General features: G+C 42.1%; 1 protein-coding gene across 2 annotated transcripts in view; it reads right to left on the reverse strand.

Moving 5' to 3' along the window:
* The window catches only part of dlg2 (discs, large homolog 2 (Drosophila)), a 284,548-nt gene that overhangs the window by 98,100 nt on the left and 162,155 nt on the right, over positions 1-24,293 (reverse strand). Inside the window, exon 3 of one of the 2 annotated variants that reach the window (XM_076101604.1) lies at positions 5,616-5,633. The exons of the other annotated variant lie outside the window; for it this stretch is intronic. Coding sequence (XP_075957719.1) covers positions 5,616-5,633 — 18 coding nt within the window. The remainder of the gene's footprint in view (positions 1-5,615; positions 5,634-24,293) is intronic. 2 annotated transcript variants of the gene reach the window in all.

Here is a 24,293-nt window from a genome sequence, read left to right on the forward strand (position 1 = left end):
TATAAATAAGTATGCTAATAATACTTATGAGTTCTTAGAACTATAATTATTCACTGCTATAAGCTCATTATAAATATGTTTATAATGCATTACATACATCATAGAAAGTGTTCACGAAATGTGCAAATGCATCATCTCCATGCATGGTGTCCATTACTGGCCCCCTCCACCCCTTACCCAGGGCAATTAGGTAAAACACAAGCACTCTACTTCAGCACTCTGTCACACACACAAACACAAACATTCGTTGCTAAGCAGCATGCTGCTTTTTCTTCATGTGAATATGGCCTTGGCACACACACTGCAGGGCTCACAGATTATGTACATAGCTAGACTATAATCAGTAGGAGTTAGGCTGCAATTAATGGAGAGCAGTGGAAGTCCACAGTGGAAGTTGTAAGATCACACTTGATGATGGCTAAATCATCAAGTGGGTGCACCAAACTGTGACAAAAGAAAGACACAAGGGAGGAACCCGAGGCCCCTGAATGGTGTAAAGGTAAAATAAATGGGCTTGTTGCAAGAACTATTTCTCATCAAGATGAGAAACAACAGCTGAGAGATCTGGTTTTGGTTGGTGAATGAGAAACATTCTCCCCTGAAAACTGCTACTGTCGAGGTGCCCTCGAGCAAAAATAGTTACTCAGTGACAGTTTGAGACTGTAGTTGTAGCCAAACCAGGCAACCTCTATGATCCGCAGTAGATGACTCGAATATGTAAATAAATATATAGGACTACATAGTAGTACATGTAGTTTACATTTTACTACACTGAAATGTAAAAAATCACCATCTTTTTTTTGAATGGTGTCCCCATCCCTTTTGTTATTGTTGTTCTCCCATGCTGGAGATTTTCTTAAAAAGTAGCTTCTCCCCCCGTCACTGGATAAAAAGTGCTGCCTGACCAAGCCCCCAGGAAGAGCGCCAGGCTTTGAATCCAATTGTACATAGAGGCAAAACGGTGGAATTATAACTTCTGTGTCAGACAAATACTTTTTAATATTAGAGAATTTCCTCATGCAAAGGTACAGAACGTCACAATAATGTCTAACTTGCACTATGATTTAGTGCCGTATGTATTGAAGGACACCAACAACTGACTGTCAAATCAAATAAAGAAAGTTCAATTGAATAAAATCCTAACAATATTTATTATCAATTTGAACTGGATGAACTATTTTGCGGTGAATCAACTTCCCAGTAAGACTTGAATAGCCCCTATTTAAATGATTAGGTCCTAAAAGTTATAAAATGCATTAGTAGGCAGCAGTGGCGGGCCGTGCATTTTATGCCTGGGCCTTCTGTGCTGTCCAACTACAGTTGAACAGCTACGGTGCAGATACATGAATCCGTGCATGACGGGATGCTGCGTCATTAACGGACAATGCATAGTCAAATCAACGTAATTAACACAATGACAACCACAAAGTCATAAGAACCAGTCACATATATTTACATGACAACAAAGCATGAAACATCAATCCAGCAAACCTGCAGCAGATCCACACATTCCACCACAAGAGCACGAGCCATCAAATATTATCCATAAAAACGACACGAGAGGTAGCCAACACGGTGCCCACGGGCACCTGGTCGCCCGCAGGGACCATGCGAGTCGCCCGCAAGGCATGTTCTAAAAATGGCACTAGGTCCCCATGGAGCTCTGTTCTTTTTGAATCAAAAACGCTTGCATTAACCTTTTGGGCCCTAGCCCTATTTTTAGGCCTCTTCGCGAAAATTGCATAGCCATACGCAAAAGAGTCCTGAGCTCTAACTACAAGGTCTATTTTAATAATTTTGATGCTAGAATACTGGTAACACTTGTGAGATGTGTTCAATTGTGTAAATATTGTGTATATGTTACTGGTTAATAACTGATATACTTATGACACAGCTCAAATTGACAAATTTCTAGGTTCGCCTGGAAAAAAGCACTTGTAGTGAACATTTTTTTATTTAAATAATGCAGCTGTAAATCTAAAACCACACAAAAGTCATAGAACAACACGTTTTACATGTCCCCACAACATATTTTACTTCGATTGAGTGAAGAAAGGCCAGCATAAATGGTCATAAAAATCCAAATTATGATTTTCGGAACCAGCTGTTGCATTGCTGTATCCTCATTTTATATACTATATAACTACATATTAACTATATATTCACTTTTCTTATCACTAAGAGTGTTCAATAATCCTAATAAATCAGTTTGACACCATTTTCAATAATTTCGAGCAGTTATGATTTTTCATATCTGTCATTCATAACAATAAATGGCTCATAATGTGTGTCATGTGACCCTGGTAAGGCCGATTTACTCGTGTGAGATATTTTTAGATGCGGGATAGTCCAGCGGGAGCCATGCAGGGGTGTTTGATCGTATCCGGGTCTGTTTACTGACTAAATATCGGAAAATGCTGGGCGAACCCCCCTCTCTACATGGATTGCTCCGCCCCACAGAATCGTCTGCCATTTTGTCATTCATTCCGCCAGCGCATTGATCTCACTCACAGACATGCAGCACAACATGGAGGAGAGAGCTGCTCCGAAATCCGCTGGAATAAATCCGTTTTTCATCGCCAAAACGTAAGTTTTTTTACCCAATTTTTTTTCTCGTGACCTGTGGCTGATGTTGGCATGCATACCCATAACTTTTGAACGGTTTGAAAGAGAGTAATTTGGACGCCGCTGTGCGTTTCCGGGTCGAATCGTGCCCCTCCTGCATGCGTTCATCCGCCATGTGCGATCATGCTCCGTGATGAGAGAGCCTTACAGTGAGCATAGATCGGCGATTTTTGTCCAAAATTGTGGCAAATCGTCCAGATATGATATTTGTTCATGTATAATTGTGTTTGCAGTGTTTACAATGGCTGGTATGATGATGTTGCTCGGACTTTTCCCGTTAATTCGATATCTATTTTGTCTGGAGCAATAATCATATTTCTTTATGAAAAATGCTTTCTACGACACGCTGAATGCTGCACACTCTAAAAAAAGACCCCCACCGGGGGCTCTCGGGTCCAAAGGGTTTTAATGTAGATTTTAAAAGGAAGAGGCCGCCGCACCGCACTAGGTTTTCAGGTTCCGAATGGCGGGCGCTTCCCGTTGGCACCGGACGCGCCGCCCCCGCCGCGATCGCACACCGTCGTCAGGTCCGTCAGTCCTCGGAACAGGCCGCAGGGCAACAACTCGTAGGTGGCGGGGGTAGAGGCGAGGCAATGCAGTACGATCGAAAAGGCCCAGACTAGAGGTTTGAACGCAGGCGCTCAAAGACGCTCCCGTGCCTCGGAGGATTGGATCCCCCCCTCGGCTATAGACGAGACTTTTTACTAGTTTCTTCGTGGAGAAAAAGGTACCCAAAAAAAAGCTGGTGACTACAGACTACAGGCCGGCATGCAGGTTTCATTGCGCAATGCAAAGTTGACCCAGATTTCCCAAAATGTGGTGATTAGTACTAATGTAATAGGATTCATTTAAACACGTGAAATAGTTGATTTTTTTATCTTACATAACTGATAATTGGTATAAACATGGGACAGAGTGTCACGATCAGGCTTTGCCCTGTGTGTTCTGTGTCTTTGTTTCTTTCTGTAGCTCCTCACTCACCTAATCAGTTCATTCAGTGCACCTGCCAGTCACACTCAGCTCATTACTCTCACCTGCTTACTCTGCCTCCTTCACTATTTAAACCCCTGCCGCACACACACCCACTGCCAGATCATTGTTTGTTTTCCGACCTACCCGCCCGTTTTGCTCGTCCTGTTCCTGGTTTTCCAGTCTGCCTGTTCTGCCTTTTCCTGCCGGATTTTCCCCCTCGTCTTTTGTCTTGTCCCTGGATTCCCTCTTTGTTTTTTGGTTATCATTAAAACCTTTTTCACTACACCTGACTGTCTGCGTTTGAGTCCTCATCATGCCCCGTGACAGAGTTCATGATTTGTTCAAAAATGTTACGAAGGTAGTGGTTAGTACAAACGAGACATGATTTGAAGATATGACAGTTAATGATTTCCTAAAAATCTTTAGAAGTGATCATTTTTACAAAAATATAACAAGTGCGATTTTGAACAAAATACACAATCATTGTTAATAATTATTGTGAGGAATAATTAACATTGACATGTGATCAGTCTCTTCACATATATTATGATTATTAAAAGGTGATCTGTGCAACTTTGTTATTCAGGAAGTTTGTATCAAACAAGTAGCCCTTCATACTGCTCAGTACCCTTGAAGTAGCTCTCAGTTTCAAAAAGGTTGGTGACCCCTGCGATAGACAAATGAACACAGTAGTAACGTTACTGCAGATGTAAAAAAACAAACGCAGTTTGTCACTTACAGAATGCTGTTCACTTAAAGACAAAGTCCATCCTCCTTTGTTGACAAAGAGTTTAATTCCAGTACATCATTTCAGTTCCAGTAAGAAGTCCTTCTCGATTCATGGACGAATCGACCGCGGCGCGACCGACGGTCGCAGACCGGCTGCGGGCGGACCGCGGTTGTGGAGCTCCGTTTCCCTGCGAACGTGTTCGTTGATCTGTAGATTCACTCGGGTTTCTCCAAAAGTTTTCAAAAGCACCGTAGTGTCCTGCCGTGCTATGGCGTCCTCAGGTTAGCGTAGCGTAGCTCCAAACACCAAGATGCTCAGTTAAAATGAAACACATTCCCAGCCATAAAATGTGCAACGCTCTCAGCCAGGAACACCGTTCATACAAATAAATAAACTACACCAAGCAAAACCCTAACATTTTTATAATTTCTTCAATATCTTTCAATTTGAACTCTTACTACTCAAACTAACTTATGCCAGCTTCCTTAAATTTCACATTAGTCACGCGCTGGCCCACTGACCAATCACGGCGCACGTTAATGCTGACGTACTTAGAAGGCTACCTCGGTGCCTCTGGCACGTCAAAGAATACGCACAACATGTCAAACTAAAGATCTGATTGGTTGAAGACTATGACAATCAACAATAATGTCCCCATTCACTTAAACTGCAAAGTCTACCTAGAGGGCCTCGGGCCTCTCTCCTTACCTAGAGACACAGAGGTGAAATCTGATTGGATAAAAGCTCTACTTAAAACAAGCTGTGCTGGAAGCAGAGCAACAGAGGAAGACAGTAGCTGTGCAATGAGAAAATAAGATAATGGGAAAAAAATAATAATACATGTGGTGTATTTGTGAAAAATTATTAAATTATAATATAGCTATAACTTTGTGATTCTGTTTAGGCCAGCAGAGTAGGCTTAGCTGGCCCTGACGGCCCACCACTGGTAGGCAGTTATTTCCCTGAAAAATTGCTCTATGGTACTATGGATGTGGAAGATTGCCGGAAGATCTGGGTAATTTTATACTCAACAGTTGAACCATTTTGGCTTCATTTGCCACTGAGCAGCTTTCATAGGAATGAACGGAGCCCCGCCTCCAACTCTGTATCCAGTCTCCTTTACATCCATGATGGCAAGGCAGTTAAAGTTTGTGCAGAACCGTTATGGTACAGGGTACACGGTACAGTGCACGTAGCTGCATGCAGTACACACAGTGTAGATTGATGCACGTAATGCAAAACCAAAGTTCCCAACCAAAGAAAGCTGTACACCATTAGCAATATACACTGAAGATAGCACAATAGGCTGATTGACCAGTCAGTCACACTCCGACGCGAATGAAACGGTGGAGCTGGAAGACCCTCCTGCTTGTTTCTGGTCAGCTGCAACAGCAACAGAGAGAGAGCTGAGTATAAGACGAGCACGGTGTGTTGGCGTTGATGCAATGATTTCGGGGATGTGAATGGCATCCCATCCAACATGCTAACAAACATTCAACGGCATCATCCAGATGTGCCGATCATTCGGATGGTAAATGTTTCGGTGCTTTGAATATTTAAATATTGCCAAGGGAGCACGAATTGTAACACTCCTCCTTATGTACAAGTTTTATTTTGTATTATTCTATATATTATATTTCAAATTTAATAGCATAATACATGTTTTTCAGTTTTATAGCCTGTTGTGAGCTGCTGCCTTTTGGGAAAGTATTTGTCGAATGTTCGTACATTATGATACTCAAGTGTTTGATGGGTTCCTTATTTTTATCATGAAAATAGTTCACCAAAGTTGCCAGTGGGCAAAATGTTACCTCAGTGCCTAGCTGGAATGAAAGGAAACATATACTCATTTATTTCCTGTTGTACCAAACTCACACCGAACCGTGACTTTTAAACCGGGGAATGAACCAAACCGTGATGTTTGTGTACACCATACCTCAGTGGTTTTCAACCTTTTTTCAGTGATGTACCCCCTGTGAAATATTTTTTCAGCCAAGTACCCCGAACCAGCGCAAAGTATTTTTGGTTGAAAATAAGATGTAATACACAGCACTGTGCCATTAGTCTCTGATTTATTTAAACTGTCAACACTGAAGATTGCATTGTTGCATTGAACTGAGTGCTTTTGTATTTACATTTTAGTGAGAAACTTGTGCTTCACTGAGGATCTTTATCTGTCTTGGTGGCAGGGAGACAACTGCTGTGATCAAGGGAGAAATGGGTTTCTCACCCAATCCAGCTGTGCAGATTTCTCCTCCATGTCAGGAAAGTAGGAGTGAAAATCTTGAATCAAGTTGGTCAAATGTCCCACTATGACCGACTTGACTGGAGCTCTGTCCACATCCTCACTAGAGAGAAAATCATCCACCTGAGGAAAGCAGGTGAGATCCCCCTGTGCACAGGCCCTTCTCCACAGCGCTGCTTTCTTCAGGAAGCCACCCACCTGGTCATACAGGTTTAAAATGCTGGTGTCCTTGCCCTGCAGAGACATATTCAGTTTGTTCAGTTTGCTGAATATATCTGCCAGATAGCACAGCTTTGCAAGCCAGTCTGTGTCCTGGGACAAGGTGGCATGGGGAGATCTATGCTCCATCAGAAAGGTGTGTACTTCAGATCGTAATTCCAACAGCCGGTTGAGTATTCTCGCTCGAGAGAGCCAGCGCACTTCTGTGTGCACCAACAGCCGGTTGAGTATTCTCGCTCGAGAGAGCCAGCGCACTTCTGTGTGCAGCAGAAGCTGTGTGTGTTCAGCTCCCATGTTTTCACAGAGGCGGCGAAACAGGCGTGCATTACGTGGCCTTGACTTTATGAAGTTGATCACTTTGATGCTGTCGTTCAAAACGTCATGTAACATGGGGCTCATTTTTTTGGACGCCAATGCCTCCCTGTGTATGACACAGTGAGTCCACTTCACGTCGGGGTTTTCATTTTTAATGCGCGCTATAAGTCCTCTCGCGCTGCCCGTCATTGATGCTGCTGCGTCCGTGCAGATGCTGCTGCAGGATTTTCAGCTCATGCCGTTTTCACAGAAGAAGGTGTTGTCCTGTTGTTTTCCCCTCCAAAGTTTTGCAGAATAGTATGTGCTCATAAATGTCATCAGTATCGATGTATTTCACAAAAGCAACAAGTTGTGCATTTCCACTGACATCTGTGGATTCATCCAGCTGGAGTGAAAAAGAGTCGCTAAGTTTTCCCACAACTTGCTCGACAATGTTCCCATTCTTATCTTATGTTTATCTTATTTTTACTATTATTATAAAGGTACACAGAGTCATTTGACAAAGACACAGTCTTTAATTTCTCCGCTGCGTTTGTGTCCAACATGGTCTCAGCCAGCACAACAGCGGCTGGAAGGACCAGGTCTTCGGCTATAGTGAATGGTTTCTTACCGCATAAGAGGCCTCCAGGGCTTTGGCTGATGTCGTGGAGGCTTTCCGCATCGTGTCTTGAGATGACCTGAATTCAGAAAGTTTCCTCTTAAAAAACTCAGGTGGCTTACCAACATGACTTGCATGTTTTGTCTTGAGATGCCGCTGAAGATGTGCTGGCTTCATGCTACTGTTGGCTAATCTCTCCCCACAGAAAAAACACAAAGCCTTGGGTGGGTTGCAACTCATGACGTAAATCCCATTAAAACATATTCTTCTGAATACTGACGGAATACTGACGGCTCTGGTTTCACCTTCTTTGTCACTTGTCCCTCCTTGTTTTCAGCAGCATTGCTGCTTCGCTTCAACCACGACTCCATTGTTTGACTTTTCATGGCGCCAGTGATTGACAGGTAATGACAGGTGGCGTGTGCCAGGTGGGGTCAAACCATCCTGGTATGGGGGAGACTCAGGGTTTTTAGGATAATGAAATTGAATAGCCTACTGAATATAAAATTCAGTTTATGAACTTACACTTATATTTTATTTAAGATTTATTAAATAACTATTTTTAAAGGATTTTTGAATGGATGCTAATTTTAAATATATTTTTTAAAAACCTCACGTACCCCCAGGGGTAGACGTACCCCCATTTGAGACCCACTGCCATACCTGATAGTGTTGCCCGTTGGAAGTTTGGGAGTCAGATAAATATTTAAAGTGGATTTCAAGAAAACTTGTCTAGTAGTACTCTGGACTGACCATTAATACTAAAAATGATTTTACATAATTTTACGTTGTATTTATTTCCACATCATACTCTTTGAAAGATGAGCGTAAACAACATCATTGTAAAAAAAAAAAAAAAAATCCACAGGGAGTCAAGAATGCCATAATGTTCTGCAGGTATAGTAATGTTGCAGTCAGGTTCATCTAGCAGAGTCCCGCAGGAGAATTTGCCAGTGAGATCAGCGTCCGCAGTGACAAAACTTTGCTGTGAAGGCAGATGACTTAAAAGATGTTGATGAAGAAAACAGGCGAATCTGCTCTGTCTGAATGAGTTGAGAAAGAGCGAGCTTCTGAGTTGCTTTGTGCTTATGGGCAGGGTCAAAATACAAGATTTGGCTTTCCAGGCAGCGGGGTCCGAGTCCCTCATTGCTCATTCTCCCCTCAAATGAAGCAGAAAGGACGCAATTGAGCAAAGTCAACTAATTTACCTCCAAAGTCACTATTAATCAACAGATGAATTGAAGTAGCACCTGCTGATCCAGTACCTCAATCGTATGTACACCTTGGCTCAAATTAAAAACCATGACATTATATTGACTATAGCAAAAGTTGTGTTTGTGTCTGTCACACAGATCTGCCATGAAATTGTATTCTGTATCTATTTTGTCAACCCACAGTAAATAAGTAAAGCAAGCAGAGCGGTGAGCCTACCTTGTCTTTCAGCATTTTAGCTTTCCGGCTGTTCTGCACAAGTCGTCTTCCTAGCTTCTTGGCATACCAAATAGAGGCAAACATAGCGGCAGGTGAAATAATGATGAATTCTTTGATCTGCGATGACAGCCCAAACGGTTCTAGCTGCTGCCCATCTGGACTGAATGCTTCTTATCAGCGGACTGTAACGCACAGACAAGAGCAAAAAAGAGAGGGAGGGAGAAAAGACGGCATGATGCTGTGGGAGGGGGAGCGTCTACAAAGCAAAGTCAGGTCTCTGTCAGCCACAAGAGCAAGGGGAGGGAGGGAGAAAGAGAGAGACGAAGGGAGAGAGAGCTTAAGAGACAGAAAGGGAGGAGGGGCCACCGCTTTCCACGTGGAAACTACATCTTCAGGACCAATCGAAACCTGTTAAGAGGCTGTCGGTAGCTCCCAGTGTCCAGAGGTGAGCGTGGAAGGGAGTAGGTAATGTTCTGCTCTCACTATGCCTATGCCTGCAGCCACTTATCATCATGAAGCCAACAATCAACAGCATTGCTAAACCTACTGAAATATCAAATGTTTACCAAAAATAATGTTTTTTACTGATTCAAAGTTAATCTATAACATTTCCCTTATACCTTGCTATATATGTTGGTGTATCCTGATGCATTACATTAGATTCAACTTTGTTGTCATTGCACATTTTAGCATCTGAACCAGAAGTGCAAAATGCAATAAAGGTCAGAGTAATGTATAGGTATAAACAGAATGAATATTATACACTAACTTTACTAGTTATACCTGTTTAACTGCTCGTTAATGCAGATATTGAATTAGCCAATCACTTGAAAGCAACTCAATGCATTTAGGCATGTAGACATGGTGAAGTTCAAACCAAACATCAGAATGGGGAAGGACTTTGTACGTAGCATGGTTGTTGGATTGCCTGTTGATCTACTGGACCTTTAACACACAACCACAGGATTTACAGAGAACGGTCCATAAAAGAGAAAACATCACGTGAGCAGCACTTCTCTTGGCCAAAATGCCCAGTAAAGTAAGACTGGTTTGAGTGGATAGAAAGGCAACAGTAACTGAAATGAACCCTTGTTACAACCGAGTTATGCAGAAGAGCAGCGCACAACACGTGGAACCTTGAAGCAGATGTGCTACAGCAACAAAAGACCATGGCGGGGGCACTCCTGTCAGCTAACAACAGGAAACTAAAGCTACAACTGGCACAGGCTCTTCAAACTTGGACAAAACGTCTTGATTTCTGCTGTGACATTCAGATGGTAGAGTCAGAATTTGGTGTAAACAACATGAAAGCATGGATCCATCCTACCTTGTATCAATGGGTCAGGCTGGTGGTGATGGTGTCATGGTGCGAGGGATATTTTCTTGGCACACTTTGGGCCCCTTAGTAGCAATTGAGCATGTGACCACAGTGTACCCGTCATCTGTTGGCTACTTCCAGATGGATAACGCGCCTCATCGTGAAGCTCAAATCATCTCTGCTTTCTTGAACATGACAATGAGTTCACTGTAATCAAATGGTCACCAGATCTCAATTTTCTGGGATGTGGTGGAACCAGAGAGTCACATCATTGATGTGCAGCCGACAAATCTGCAGCAACTGTGTGATGGAGAGATGTATGCATCCAGACATGTACCCTACGTGACCAGGCTGTGTCCTGCTTTAATTGTATTCCCCATGTCAACAGCTTCACTTCGCTTTGTGATATAGAGTAACAGTGGGCCATGTGTGTAACATTACTGTAATCTCTACTAACAGATTCAAGATTTTGGCATCGGAAGCGTTCAGGTTTTAGTTTGTATTCTGAGTAGAAGTGACTTCTAGCGTTAGAGCAGGCTTTGGTTGAATGCAGGTATGAAATTGGTTTTGAATGAGCTACTTGTGAAACAATGCGGTCGTACACGCCATCTCTCAACTCCAGTCTCACATGTGAAGATGCTAATCGGACTGTAATCAACAAGCACCGCACGGAAAAGGAAGTCTTAACCCCGATATCCGCTGGCTACACTGGAACCCCAGAAATACAGCCCATTTACCACCAGAGGCTTATAAGTTGTCAGACCGATAGCCCATCCGAGATTGCTTAGTCTGTCACTGGAGCTACGTCCAGGTAAATTCTTTTTTCCTTGTCTCATTACTGAAAAAGAGATGTTTATGTTCTTTCATTCACTGCGACAGAGTGCTGGTGGTGAGCAGAAGGTTTACAGTGGAGATGTACAGTGTCAGTGAAATGGAGAAGATAGTAGAGCCTTCTTCAACTTCCTCAATGATGTCTCCACCATCAACCAGTGTCAGCAACTTGTAAAAGTCACAGTTCTTGTGTTCCCCACCTGGTATCTCCGTTAGTGCTGTAGCCCCATGCTGTAAAGACATTGTTACATTACAGTCATTTACAATTCAGTATCTATCTACACACCGTAGGCACAGCTACGGGAGCAACTTTGTGGTTAAGTGTCTTGTTCAAGGACACATCGACATGCTACTAGTGGAGCTGGAGCTCGAACCACCGATCCTCTGATTGAAGGACAGCCCTGCTCTCCACTTAGCCACAGTCACATTGTCTATGCACATAGCCACTGAATCTATGCTGTAACCACTTAGCATAACACTATTGGTCAAGCTTAAGGCTTTGTGTGTAGGTCATATGATTAGAGATGGAAATAGACAATACAACAGGCCTGGAGAGAGCAGAGATCAGTACACTGACAAATATCAGGAGTTAAAGATGTGTTTCATTAATATGCCAGGCGGTGGCATCACACCCTATAATGAGCCACATTAACACTCCTGTCCCATGCATGACCCTTCTCATCCTGTCTCCCATCTATCACCTCTGAACCCAGACGTTCTGCGTTTTACTTCTGGGCTTCAATTCAAACCACTCTAATCAATTGGTTGACTTGCTTCGCATTCAAATAATTCTGCAACAGAGCCACGAGGAAGACCAGATAGAGGCCTGATCCTCCCACATCACAGTGTGTGTGTTGCCAGCTTATTCGAGACCAACCTCCAGTAATAACACAGCTGCCCTTCTATCACTAAAGAGAAGGAGTGCTGCAGGCTAATTGCCAGGAAAGATGACACCACACAGCTGGACAATGATAAACTACAGGGTGGGGAGGATGACGTGTGTTCTTCTCTCTTCCAAGGGCCTCTCCCTGGCTTATGCTGTCCTGGTGTGTCCTTTAAGCGAGCTTTCTGTTTGCAATCACATCAGCAGATGGGTGCGATCGATAACAATTTACAGTGTGCACATCTTCTGCATAACTTTCACTCTGTTGAAATTTCACAGAACCATTCCAGTTTTTGAACTGGATACTGGATTTTTAGACAGTGGCTGTATCAGATCTACAATTATACTGCTCGTACTAATGCTATGCCTCTGTGGATAACGAGGCCAAATGAGTCGGTCAGTTAAAGATATTACTAACACTAAATTCCTAAAAGTTGTCATGGGGACAGTCTGTAATAACTTTTTGTTGTACACATCTTCTTCCAGACTATTCTCAGCATTTTATCTAAAAACATGGCATTCAGGGAACACCTGGGGATTAACAAAAAAACAACCGTTTTTTGCCTTGCAAGTGATCTTTTGATGAATGGTAATTTGAGACTTCAGTGTTTCTGTCGGCTGATCTAAGGGCAGCTTTTCAATCAGGAGATTGTGCTAATCATTAAAATGTAAAATGGGTCTGACACCAATAGAGCCTGCTGTGGAAAGGTTGAAATATTTGACATTTACCGGCAAGGCCAAATTATTTGGGCAGCATTAGAGAAGAACAACCAAAGCTAGCTGGTCTATCTCTGCATCAAGTAGACATCAAGTAGTGAAGGGCAGAACATTTACTTTAACATTTCTCTGCCTAAACTACATATTTTAGTATTTGTTCAGAACGTATGTCCAGTTATATTCATTATTTCATCTAAATTCAACCTTATAAAGATATGATTATACATGTGTCAACACATGTGCTTATTGTGAAACAGATGAGAGCAGCAGTAAAGGGAACATATAATATGCTAGGATCAAAGAATATGAAAAGTAACTTGTGTATTCCTTTATGTTCCATTTGGTATAATGTTTTTATTTGTACGTGTCTGCTTCTGAGAGCCTGGCAGGCCAAGGTTGGTTAGTCCAGGGTGGCAGGATCCCACTAACTGTGGAGGATTGTAATAGGCTGTCAGGCCAGGAGGAGGCTTTGGCCATCTGGAGCGAAGGGTCCTGGAGTCCCCAGGGTCACACTCAAGTAATGTTTGTGTGTGGGAGGAAACGCAACTTTCTGCCTGGTGTGTATGTGTGCCGATGAGATTTGTGTGTATGAGAGAATGGTCTGTATGGTGGGGAGGAGAACTCAGCGGGGAGGAGGCTGATCTCGTCAAGACACCCTTGGCCCTGTAAAGGAGGTCAGCTGCCTGCATTAGCATTCTCTTCTTCTCCAAAAACACTTGCACAAAGTCCATATTTCCAGGGACCATTGTTTAAGTTTAGTGGAAAAGGGGAATTGAATGGAGAATAGAGATGTGATATTTGTATGTAATATCTGGATTTTAAATATCTATGCATATCTATGAATTAAAAGCAACAGTGAGAAAGTGAAACAACGCTGCTAGGAAGATATAACTATTAGCAATGGTTGCTATGCACAAACCAAATTAAGCTGTCAGATGCTACAGCTTAAGCCTTGAAAACAGGTACAACATGGTGCATTTATATTCATAAGAGTAGCTTATGTTTACAGCAGTGGCATTTAAAATGTCCCCTAAAGAATGATAAAACAATCTACCTGTGTATCTGAGTAAAGGGAAATACTCCCACCTGAGTGGCAGAGAGTAAGGCAGAGACAAAGCACAGCTCTTTAAATCAGAATAGTTATTATCATTCATACCTCTTTGCAACTGCATTCTTACATGACAACTATTCTACCATATTTGCATTAGCAGGGAGACGTGCCGCACCAAACCAAGCGCTCCAACAGATTCAAGACAACCTCACACATGAGGAGCAGTGCCCAGTTGGATTAGGGTAGAGGATCAAAGCTTTAACACTGGGGGAGAGGGCACAACGTTGTGTGCGTCAGAGTGGCAGACATAAGGGCAACAGTGAAAGAAAAAGCTTTGGAGGAACAAAAGAAACCAAACAAAATGAGACAGAATTAAAGAAACCTCACCTTTGAAGGTGTAAAAGAGAAAATAAATGTATCCTACACCATTTCTAACGAAGACATGGTGCCTCCAAAAAAAGTTCACGTTCTGTTGTGTGAACTTCTTTTTCAGATGAACAGAGAAAGCTTTGTTATGTAATGTTTGCCAACCTGAAACGTAACCAAAAATCAGAATACCACACAAACAAAGCTGCTGCCCAAGCACACACACATCCATAATGGAGAGCTAGAGGAGCCGGTCGGAGCTCTTCCCTCCTGTGTACTTTTGTTCGATTTATGCAACTCAGCATCATCTCACTTATGCCTTTGTAAAATAAATGAGTGATTTATTTGCATTCAACCTGCGTCTCTTTTGTCATGGCTTTAGAAACCGGTCATGGCACAGAGCAGCATCATACCTCACATATTATTGACAAATAGTTTCCTTTAGAATTGGGAGAGAAAAGCATCATCTCAGTTTGAGCATGCTTCTTATTTTATCCACAGACCTGCAGCGTGAACAAAGGGCCATGTAAATGTGAACTGAATCACTGCAGGACACGGTGTACTGCTACAGAAACATTTATCAAGTATTTCAATCCAAATTACTTTACATCCATGTACAATAGAAAGAAAAACACAACTATCAGAGCTGCCCGCTGACTGAGATTGACATATTGAACCGAGCCATCGACCTTGACTTGATGGGACATCGGCCAACGCACATTAAAACACACAAATACATGTTCTTATGGTAGCACACTGTACCAAGAGAGTGTACTAGACTCAGTTTCATTACAGTCATTATCATCATTATTACAGTCAAGTTTGAAGTACCAATAGAAAACCAATAGCATTACTCAAACATATAACAACACATCACATTGGTAAATGATCTATTATTATCTACCATTGATTATCAAGTCTAGATGTAGATTCATTAATGTGGGTTTTTCACTGCCTGTATTACTGTCAGTACCACATGAAGGTTGGAGCAGATAATGACAGCAATATGAGTGAGTAATGTGAGACATTTGTGTAGACTTACATAAACATGTAGATATCAGCATTTTCCTTAGGGTTCATCCCGGATCATAATGAATTGCGATGAAAATGTATCAAAAGCAGTGTGCAGAAACACATTATGTCTGCTGCAGTGTGGACTCCACTAATACAACGCTTCTACTGCTTTTAGAGTTGATCTGAGAACGCTTTATTTCACTGAGGACAAGAGTCAATGAGCAGACGCTTTCCATAGTAACCAGCATGTCAACATCTTCCTGGTAGCCCATGTAAGATATCCTTCTTACTGCCACAGTTTGAGACCAACGTAATACTGCTACTATGCTCATCTTACTGTGAAAGGATTTTTGACGCAATTTAATATATGTCAAATATAACATTTACTGTGTTATTAGCTGGCATTTGACTGTTTGTTTCATTCAAGCAGCTGAGAGGCTACAGCCAAAGACCTTTAGTGTCAGGGAGCTCGAACAGAGAGAATCATATTTATAAAATGCAACACAAACATGCTGTTGTAAATGATTTTGATTTACTTTGAAGGAAGCTAAATGGATTGAGGGACTTTGGGGGGAAAAAAGTTGATGTAGCAGAGGCCAAGATATTAGGTCTAGAAACCCTGGGTCCTACACTTCCCATAATGCAAATTGATAGCATCTTTTATTTGACCTTCGGTAGGCCAGTTTGTAAGACAGTCTTCCTGTTATATAATCATCAGAAGATTGTCGGTTCGATGCCCGGATCTGCTAGTCCATGTCGATGTGTCCTTGCAAGGTGCCACCTTGCCCATCAGGACTATCTAACATGCATACAACATAGGCACAGCTACAGGAGCAGTTTGGGGTTAAGTGTCTTGCCCAAGGACACATGGACATGAACGAGCGGAGCCAGGGATTGACCTGCTGATCCTCTGATTGAAGGACGATCCTGCTCCACCACTGAGCCACATGCGCCGTCAACATTTATTTTTGTTTTCACATGGGACACAAACAGCGGTCTCTTGGATGAAAGTCCTGTGTTGGATATGATGAAATTGTCAATGTGATACAATGTATTTTGAGGGTTAAAGGGACTGTACTTGTATTTCTCTTTTCTAGTCTTCCGACCACTCAAAGCGCTTTAACACTACATGTCATCATTCATTCATTCATACACTGATGACAGCGGCTACCATGCAAGGTGCACCTGCCCATCAGAACTCTCTAATCATTCACACACATTCATACACCGCAGGCTGTGCATTACTGGGTTAGGGTACAGTAAAGTCCATATGGTCATAACCAGGAACATTTTGAGCAGAATTCCATTGTACTTCTCAGCATACCTTTATTTTTTAAATTAGCACACCTTTAGTGACGTCACATATTCAACAAGACTTGTTTTATATATGATGTGTTATTTAATGTGAGAAAGAATTGCCGAAATAATTGTCAGTAAATGTCTCAACATTTGGAACAATTCTCGGACAAAATGTGGCCTTTTTACTTTACTCCATTATTTCAACTTATGCAGCAGCTTTATAAATGATTTGAAGACATTGTATTCAACTTAGTATGAAAAAGCAAAAGCATGTTGGATGCACAGGCTAATAATTTAGGTGAGTAAAGTGCTTCTGTTGCTGTACAAGATGTCCCATTCAGAATTCAGCAGAGACCACTCAAATCTAATGACGCACTCCTGCTATTTGATGCTTTAACCAGTGAAAACACAGGCTGAATGTTGACAGCTCAACATTCAAGTTAGAGAGACCATATATTGAAGCTGCCACAGTCAAAATCAGCAGCTGTTGTCGGTTTATTTTTTTAAAGAAAAAATAATTCATCTTGATTGTTATAATCCCAATACAAATTTAAAAAATGCTACTTTTTAAGGCATTAAATATTCATTCAGGTCACTGGCCATTATTTTGAGGCCATACCTCAGTGTCAAATCAGTAAAAATGCAGCCGCTAAAACAACAAACTCTGAATAAAAAGGGTCGGCGTACATCCAGCATGTCCGACATGACGCTTCGAGCCAGCCTTCGGCTACAGTCAGGCTCCAACTCATGATCTGAGAAGCTACAAGCACTCTGCTATTACTAATGGCGGTTTCTGTTTAATGGCTTTCCATTTCCCTTTCCTGTTTCAGAGCTGACCTCTTTTTTCCGAAGACGTTCTCTAACAACAATATTAAATGAGCTGTTCAATATATGTCCGTATATTCATTCTTTGAGTGTTGTCACCACCTTTAATTCATGTTCACCAACGCTTTTTGCATCAGCAAAGAAGAAAAAAACTATTGTAAGGGAAAATGGCTAAAGTGCACAAAATTGACCTCTTACAGAAACCCACTAAGAGCAAATCAATTTTGGAGGATCCCATAGTGTGTCTGAGTGTAGACAGCGGGTCTTTCACAGAGATGCCGAGATGGGTCCGTGGGTTATTTGCAGTGCATCATTTTGTTCAATCTAGGTTTGATGGGAACTCCTTGTGAACAGGCCATCAGCAGGAGAGGTCAGTCACACTTTGCGTGACATTTTGACTCCTTGTGTTTCCTCATCCCTTTCTTTTCCTCACTGCCAGCAGAAACAGATAACGGAAAGGCATTCTGAACACCAACAGAGGGTCACGGACCACACATATGCAATTACAAAGGCCATCTGTCAATGTGTGCTGAGAGAGCCAAGATACCGCAGTGTTTACCATTACCAGACAAACCGACCAAAGACCTCAATCAACAAAACAAAAAAAGTATGACTAGTATGACTAGTAAAAAGTATGACTAGTATTAATACTATAGTACTACAACTAAGAGTAAGTATTTCTGTGTTGTTGGAGTTGAATGTACTTAAACTTTGCCTGCTGAACAAAAATATCTTTGTCCTTTCACAATAACGCTATTCAAACAGTCCTTTGGATGCTTTACATGTAAGAGGCTTACATTGTGATAACTTTACTAATGTGTTAGTGAAAGACAAGGCAAGGCAAGTTTATTTATAGCACATTCCAACAACAAGGTAATTCAAAGTGCTTCACATAAAACCATTAAAAGCATCAAGATAAGGCAAAATAAAAGGAGATTTAAAAACAATTAAGAACATTCATTGAAACATTAAAAACAGTCATTAAAACAGAAAGCAGTGTAAGAAATAAATATACAGTAGTAAAATGCAGAAATTAACTAATATACTTGAATGTGGTTCAATTAAAGGCAGCAAACAGAAAAGTCTTCAGTCTTGATTTAAAGGAGCTGTGGGTCTCAGCAGACCCGCAGCTTTCTGGACTTTGTTCCAGATATGTGGAGCAGAACAACTGAACGCTGCTTCTCCATGTTTAGTTCTGACTCTGGGAACAGAAAGTAGACCAGTCCCAGACGACCTAAGGGGTCGGGATGGTTCATAAGGTAGCAGCAGATCAGAGGTGTATTTTGGCCCTAAACCATTCAGTGCTTTATAAACCAACAGCAGGATTTTAAAGTCAATTCTTTGCTGGACAGGAAGCCAGTGCAAAGACCTCAGAACTGGAGTGATGTGATCCACCCTCCTGGTCTTAGTGAGGACTTGAGCTGCAGCGTTCTGAATCAGCTGCAGCTTTCTGACTGACTTGTTACAGAGACCTGTAAACACACCGTTACAGTAGTCCAGTCTGCTGAAGATAAATGCATGGACAAGTTTTACCTGTTGAGACATAAGTCCTCTAATCCTTGATATATTCTTCAGTTGATAGTAGGCTGATTTTGTAATTGTCTTGATGAGGATGTTCAGGTTGAGGTCTGAATCCATAACTACACCTAGATTTCTGGCTTGTTTGTGGTTTTTAACATCAGTGATTGAAGCTGAGCGCTGACTTTCAATCGTTCGCCCTTGGTACCAAAAACAATTACTTCTGTTTTATCTTTGTTGAATTGAAGAAAATTCTGGCACATCCAGTTGTTGATTTGTTCAATGCAGTTACCCAGCCCTTTTATGGGATTATAGTTCCCTGGTGACATAGTTATGTAGATTTGTGTGTCGTCTGTATAATTATGATAACACACTTTGTTGTTTTCCATAATCTGAGCTAGTGGAAGCATGTAGATGTTGAACAGAAGAGGCCCCAGTATTGAACCTTGGGGAACACCACATGTCATTTTAGTCAGCTCTGATGTGTAATTAGCTACAGACACAAAGTATTCTCGGTCCTTCAAGTACGATTCAAACCAGTTAAGTGCTGTGCCAGAAAGTCCCACCCAGATGTTTAGTCTTTCTAGTAGTATGTCATGGTCGACCGTGTCGAATGCAGCACTGAGATCCAGTAATACTAAGACTGAACTTCTGCCATTGTTTGTGTTTAAGTGGATGTTGAAAACCTTAACAAGAGCAGTTTCAGTACTGTGGTTGTATTGTATTCAATGTATTGGTTATTTTATGTCCTTTAGCAACACCTAGTGGCGATTGGGAATAGCTGCACTGAACAGGAAGTGAGCGAAGTGTAAATAATCAGAGTAACAGGAAGTGATGTTCAAGAAGTGCCGTGTGCCCATTTACTCATTAGCTGTATCTCAATTCAGGGGCTGCGTCCTTCGGAGGCTGCATTCGTAGACCGGTTGCGTCACAGCGCTGCGACTAGTGCTGTCCCATTTCACATTTTTGTTGAAGAGTCCTTCAATGCAGCCGACGAATGCAGCCTTCTGGTCCCAGATTTGGAGGACACATCAGATGTATCCTTCACGGCCCACCATATCCCAAGATGCATTGCGTGCCGGTGCGCTATTACCGGCAGCTCGGCTGGCTGCATCCGACCGTAGTAAGCCTTGTAAAGTAACTTTTAATAACTTCACTTTCAAACCTCAGAGGTTGAATAATATCTTACTGAGTTTGTGATGATTTTACAGATGATTTATACTTTATATTATGTACATAAACGGACCAACGTGAGCTCAGGTAGACAGGTTGTGAACCTGAAATATCACTTTAAGTCCGGTAACGTTACAAACGTTGAGATTAACTACACGAATACACTGAAATTGAGTATTTTGCTAATTCTGTTCTTGTTTTGTTACAGAGAGCCAGGAGCTGAGGAGAGAACGATGGACAAACATTCAGCAACCATAGCTTGAATTAAGACATTAGTCCATTTGTAATATCTCCATTTGACCATCCTGTACTTAAGGTTACAGTTACATTAGCTCTCACCCTGTACAAAGCCTTCACTAATAAGACAACCAGTAGATCCTTCTCATGTGTGCATTGTTGATTTCCTCTGCTTTAGGATTGCAATATATATATGTATGTGTGAATGAAATGAAATAAAGTTATTGATAAATTAATTTAATTACAAGAACTATAACTGATTGAACATTTGTTATTAGTAACTGATTTAATTAACTGATTATTAATATAGAAAAACAATATTATGAAAAAGATCTATGAATTAATTATTGAATATATGATAAAAAACTGATTAAAACACTAAACTAAAACCTTTCCAGTATACGTATATACTGAATAGGTTTTAGTTTAATGTATTTATATGTATATATATATATATATATAATCCTGTTGAGCAGGGATTTTAGGGACGGGAGCAGCAAGAGGGGGGCGGGGTGGGAACAGCTGTTGACGCAAACAGGAAGTCCTCTGTGGCGTAGGCCGTCTCATTTCGTAGACCGCACGGTCTAGCCTACGCGGTCCTCAAAGGACGCAGCCCACGTAGACCGCGAAGGCTGGGTCCTCCGAAGGATGCAGCCCCTGAATTGAGACACAGCTAACGACTGAGCATCTCAGCGTTCAATCTGTATAATCCTGTGCCTTGAAGTCCACAAAATCGGCTTCATCCGTAAGTGTGCTACTATTTACAGTTATATTAACATGTTTATATTCATATTTCTTTGGTTTGTGTTAGTAGCATTTATACTGATGTACTAGATATTACATATATTTTCCACCATTAAACCTTACAAATACAACAACCTGTCTGTTCCTTGGAGGATACGGTGCTGGGAAATATATTGTCAAGCTGGCTGTATTGCTGAAAACTACGGTTTACTAAAACAACTTTTAGTGAGGACAGTAAAAGGATGACCACCTACCGTGGGACTTTAAGGAGGATTTTTGGATAGACAAGCTACACTGCACTTCATCGCCATGGAAACTACTAGGTCAGTAGATGCTCCAGATGAAGGCAAAGTGAAACGCTCACAAGATGGTGTTGAAACAGTTACGAGCCTGTCTCACCATCGCTCCAGAAAATCTAGCTCTTCACGCTCATCGACGAGCTCAACTTAGAAGCAGCAAAGGCCCGTGCTAAAGCAGAGGCGGCAAAAACCAGGCTGACCTTCACAGAAAAGGAGAGTGAACTCAAAATTGAGAAAGCCAAGCTGGAAGCCAGAATTGACTTCATCAATCTACAACGAGAAGCTGAAGTTGCCCATGTAGAAGCTGTAGTGCTGGCGAGAGCAGCTGCAGATATGGATGGCTCGGACCGTATTGAAGAACCTGAGTTCTTGCCACTTCAAGAGATTGCACTAAAAAGAACGCATGACTATGTCACCCACCATGCCCTGCATCATTACCCACAGGCACCTAGAGAGGATAAGGAAGTTTACCCCTTACGTCCAATTCTCACACCCCAGCACGACAACACTGCGCAGACCCAGGCGCACATCATCAATAGAAGATCGATGTACCAACAAAGGGACACACAGGAGCTTCATACAGATTTACTACAGCAGAGGAATTATGACCATCAGCACAGTGCTCTTCCCACAAAGCCATCACCCTCAGACAACACAAATCGTAACACTACAACAGCTGATCTTGCCAAATTTCTTGCTAAAAATCAGCTGGTGTCCTCAGGTTGACAAAGTTTGATGACCTACCCGAACACTACCAAGGTTGGAGAGAGACCTTCATCAACACAATTGAAAGCCTTCAGCTGTCAGCAAGTGAAGAGATGGATTTGCTGATCAAATGGCTGGGTAAGGATTCAAGTGAGCAGGCACTTAGGATTAGGTCGGTAAATGTCAGGCAACCCTCCCTTGGTCTTAAAACAATTTGGGAGAGATTAAACAAAACATATGGATCTCCAGAAGTATTAGAGAGAGCTCTTTTTAGTAAAATGGAGAACTTCCCCAAGATCCATAACAGAGACAGTAAAAAAGAGCTGGCAGACCTACTGATAGAATTGGATGTCGCCAAAAGAGATGGATACTTACCAGGGCTAGCTTACCTTGACACAGCAAGGGGAGTGCAGCCCATTGTCGAGAAGCTGCCCATATATCTCCAGGACAAGTGGCTGTCTCAAGGATGCAAATACAAAAGAGAACATTGTGTGGCCTTTCCCCCTTTCTTCTTTTTTCGAGAATTCGTCTGCAGGGAAGCTGAAGACCGAAATGACCCAAGCTTTAACCTTCCCACTCTCGCTCCAACCTCTTACAAGAATGAGAAGTTAAGTCACATGAAACCGGTCTCTGTACATAAAACGAGCATATCATCAGATACAGTGACCAAAACAGAAAATCTTGACAGACTTTGCCCCATGCATAACAAACCCCACCCAATGAAGAGATGCAGAGGGTTCAGGAAAATTATCTTAGATGACAGAAAGTGATTCTTAAAAGAGAACAATATACCTATGCTTTCGCTGCTGTGCTTCTACTACGCACCAGGCAAAATCCTGTGAAACTCCCATCAAATGTACAGAGTGTGACAGCAATAAACACCTTGCTGCTCTTCACCCTGGTCCTGCTCCGCAATATCAGCCAGGTTTTTCCCCTTCCTCAGAGAACGGCGGGGAGAGGGAGGACACAAGGCAGCCAGATATCACATCAAGGTGTACCAAAGTATGTGGTGAGGAATTCAAAGGCAAATCCTGTTCAAAGATCTGCATTGTGAATGTGTATCCCAGTGGTCATCGCAACCTACAGAGAAAAATGTATGCCATTTTAGATGACCAAAGCAATGTGTCATTAGCTCGATCAGAGTTTTTTGAAATGTTCAACATCGGTGGAGCAGCAGTGGCATACACACTCAAAACCTGTGCAGGGATGGTGGAAACAGCTGGCAGAAAAGCCCATGGATTCACAGTAGAATCTATAGATGGAAAAATAGACATCCCACTACCTACACTAACTGAGTGTAATGAAATCCCAAACAATAGAGCAGAGATCCCGACACCAGAAGCTGCGTACCACCACCATCACCTAAGGCAGATAGCAACTGAAATCCCACCCCTTGATCCAGACGCTGACATCCTGCTGCTATTGGGAAGAGACATTATTAGGGCCCATAAGGTTCGTAAACACCACAATGGCCCTCACTATGCACCATATGCACAAAAGCTAGACCTTGGGTGGGTCATCATAGGGGATGTATGCCTAGGAGGCGCTCACAATACAAACATAGTGGGTGCCTTGAAGACCTGCATCCTTGAAAATGGAAGACCAACTTGCCTTACTCCATGTGAGAATCAGATACGAGTGAAATAAATCTATAGTATCGAAAGTAATGGCAAGAATCCTCTCCTGCACAAACCCACGCAAAGTGCATTGATGGTATTAAAGATGGATAACCTAGGAAAAACGGTTTTCTGTACAACAGATAATGACAACCTGCTCGCTCACTCTGTTGAGGATCTAGCCTTCCTTCAGATCATGGAACAAGAGTTGACACAAGATGACACAAACAGCTGGGTTGCTCCTCTCCCTTTCCGTCACCCATGGAGACGTCTCCCTAACAACAGAGACTATGCTCACAGCCGTCTAATGCCGGTGTGACGGATGTTACAGAAGAAACCTGGAATGAAAGTGCACTTCACTGAGTTCATGCAAAAAATGCTTGACAATGAGCATGCTGAGCTTGCACCACCACTCAAAGAAGGGACGGAATGTTGCTATCTCCCTACCTTTGGAATTTACCACCCTCAAAAACCAGACAAGATTTGTGTGGTGTTTGATTCCAGTGCACAGTACGATGGAATCTCACTGAATGATGTGTTGCTTTCTGGACCAGACCTTAAC

Source organism: Anarhichas minor, unplaced genomic scaffold, assembly GCF_050575085.1.
Source record: "Anarhichas minor isolate MPS153535 unplaced genomic scaffold, ASM5057508v1 ptg000027l, whole genome shotgun sequence".
In the NCBI taxonomy this organism is placed as follows: Eukaryota; Metazoa; Chordata; class Actinopteri; order Perciformes; family Anarhichadidae; genus Anarhichas; species Anarhichas minor.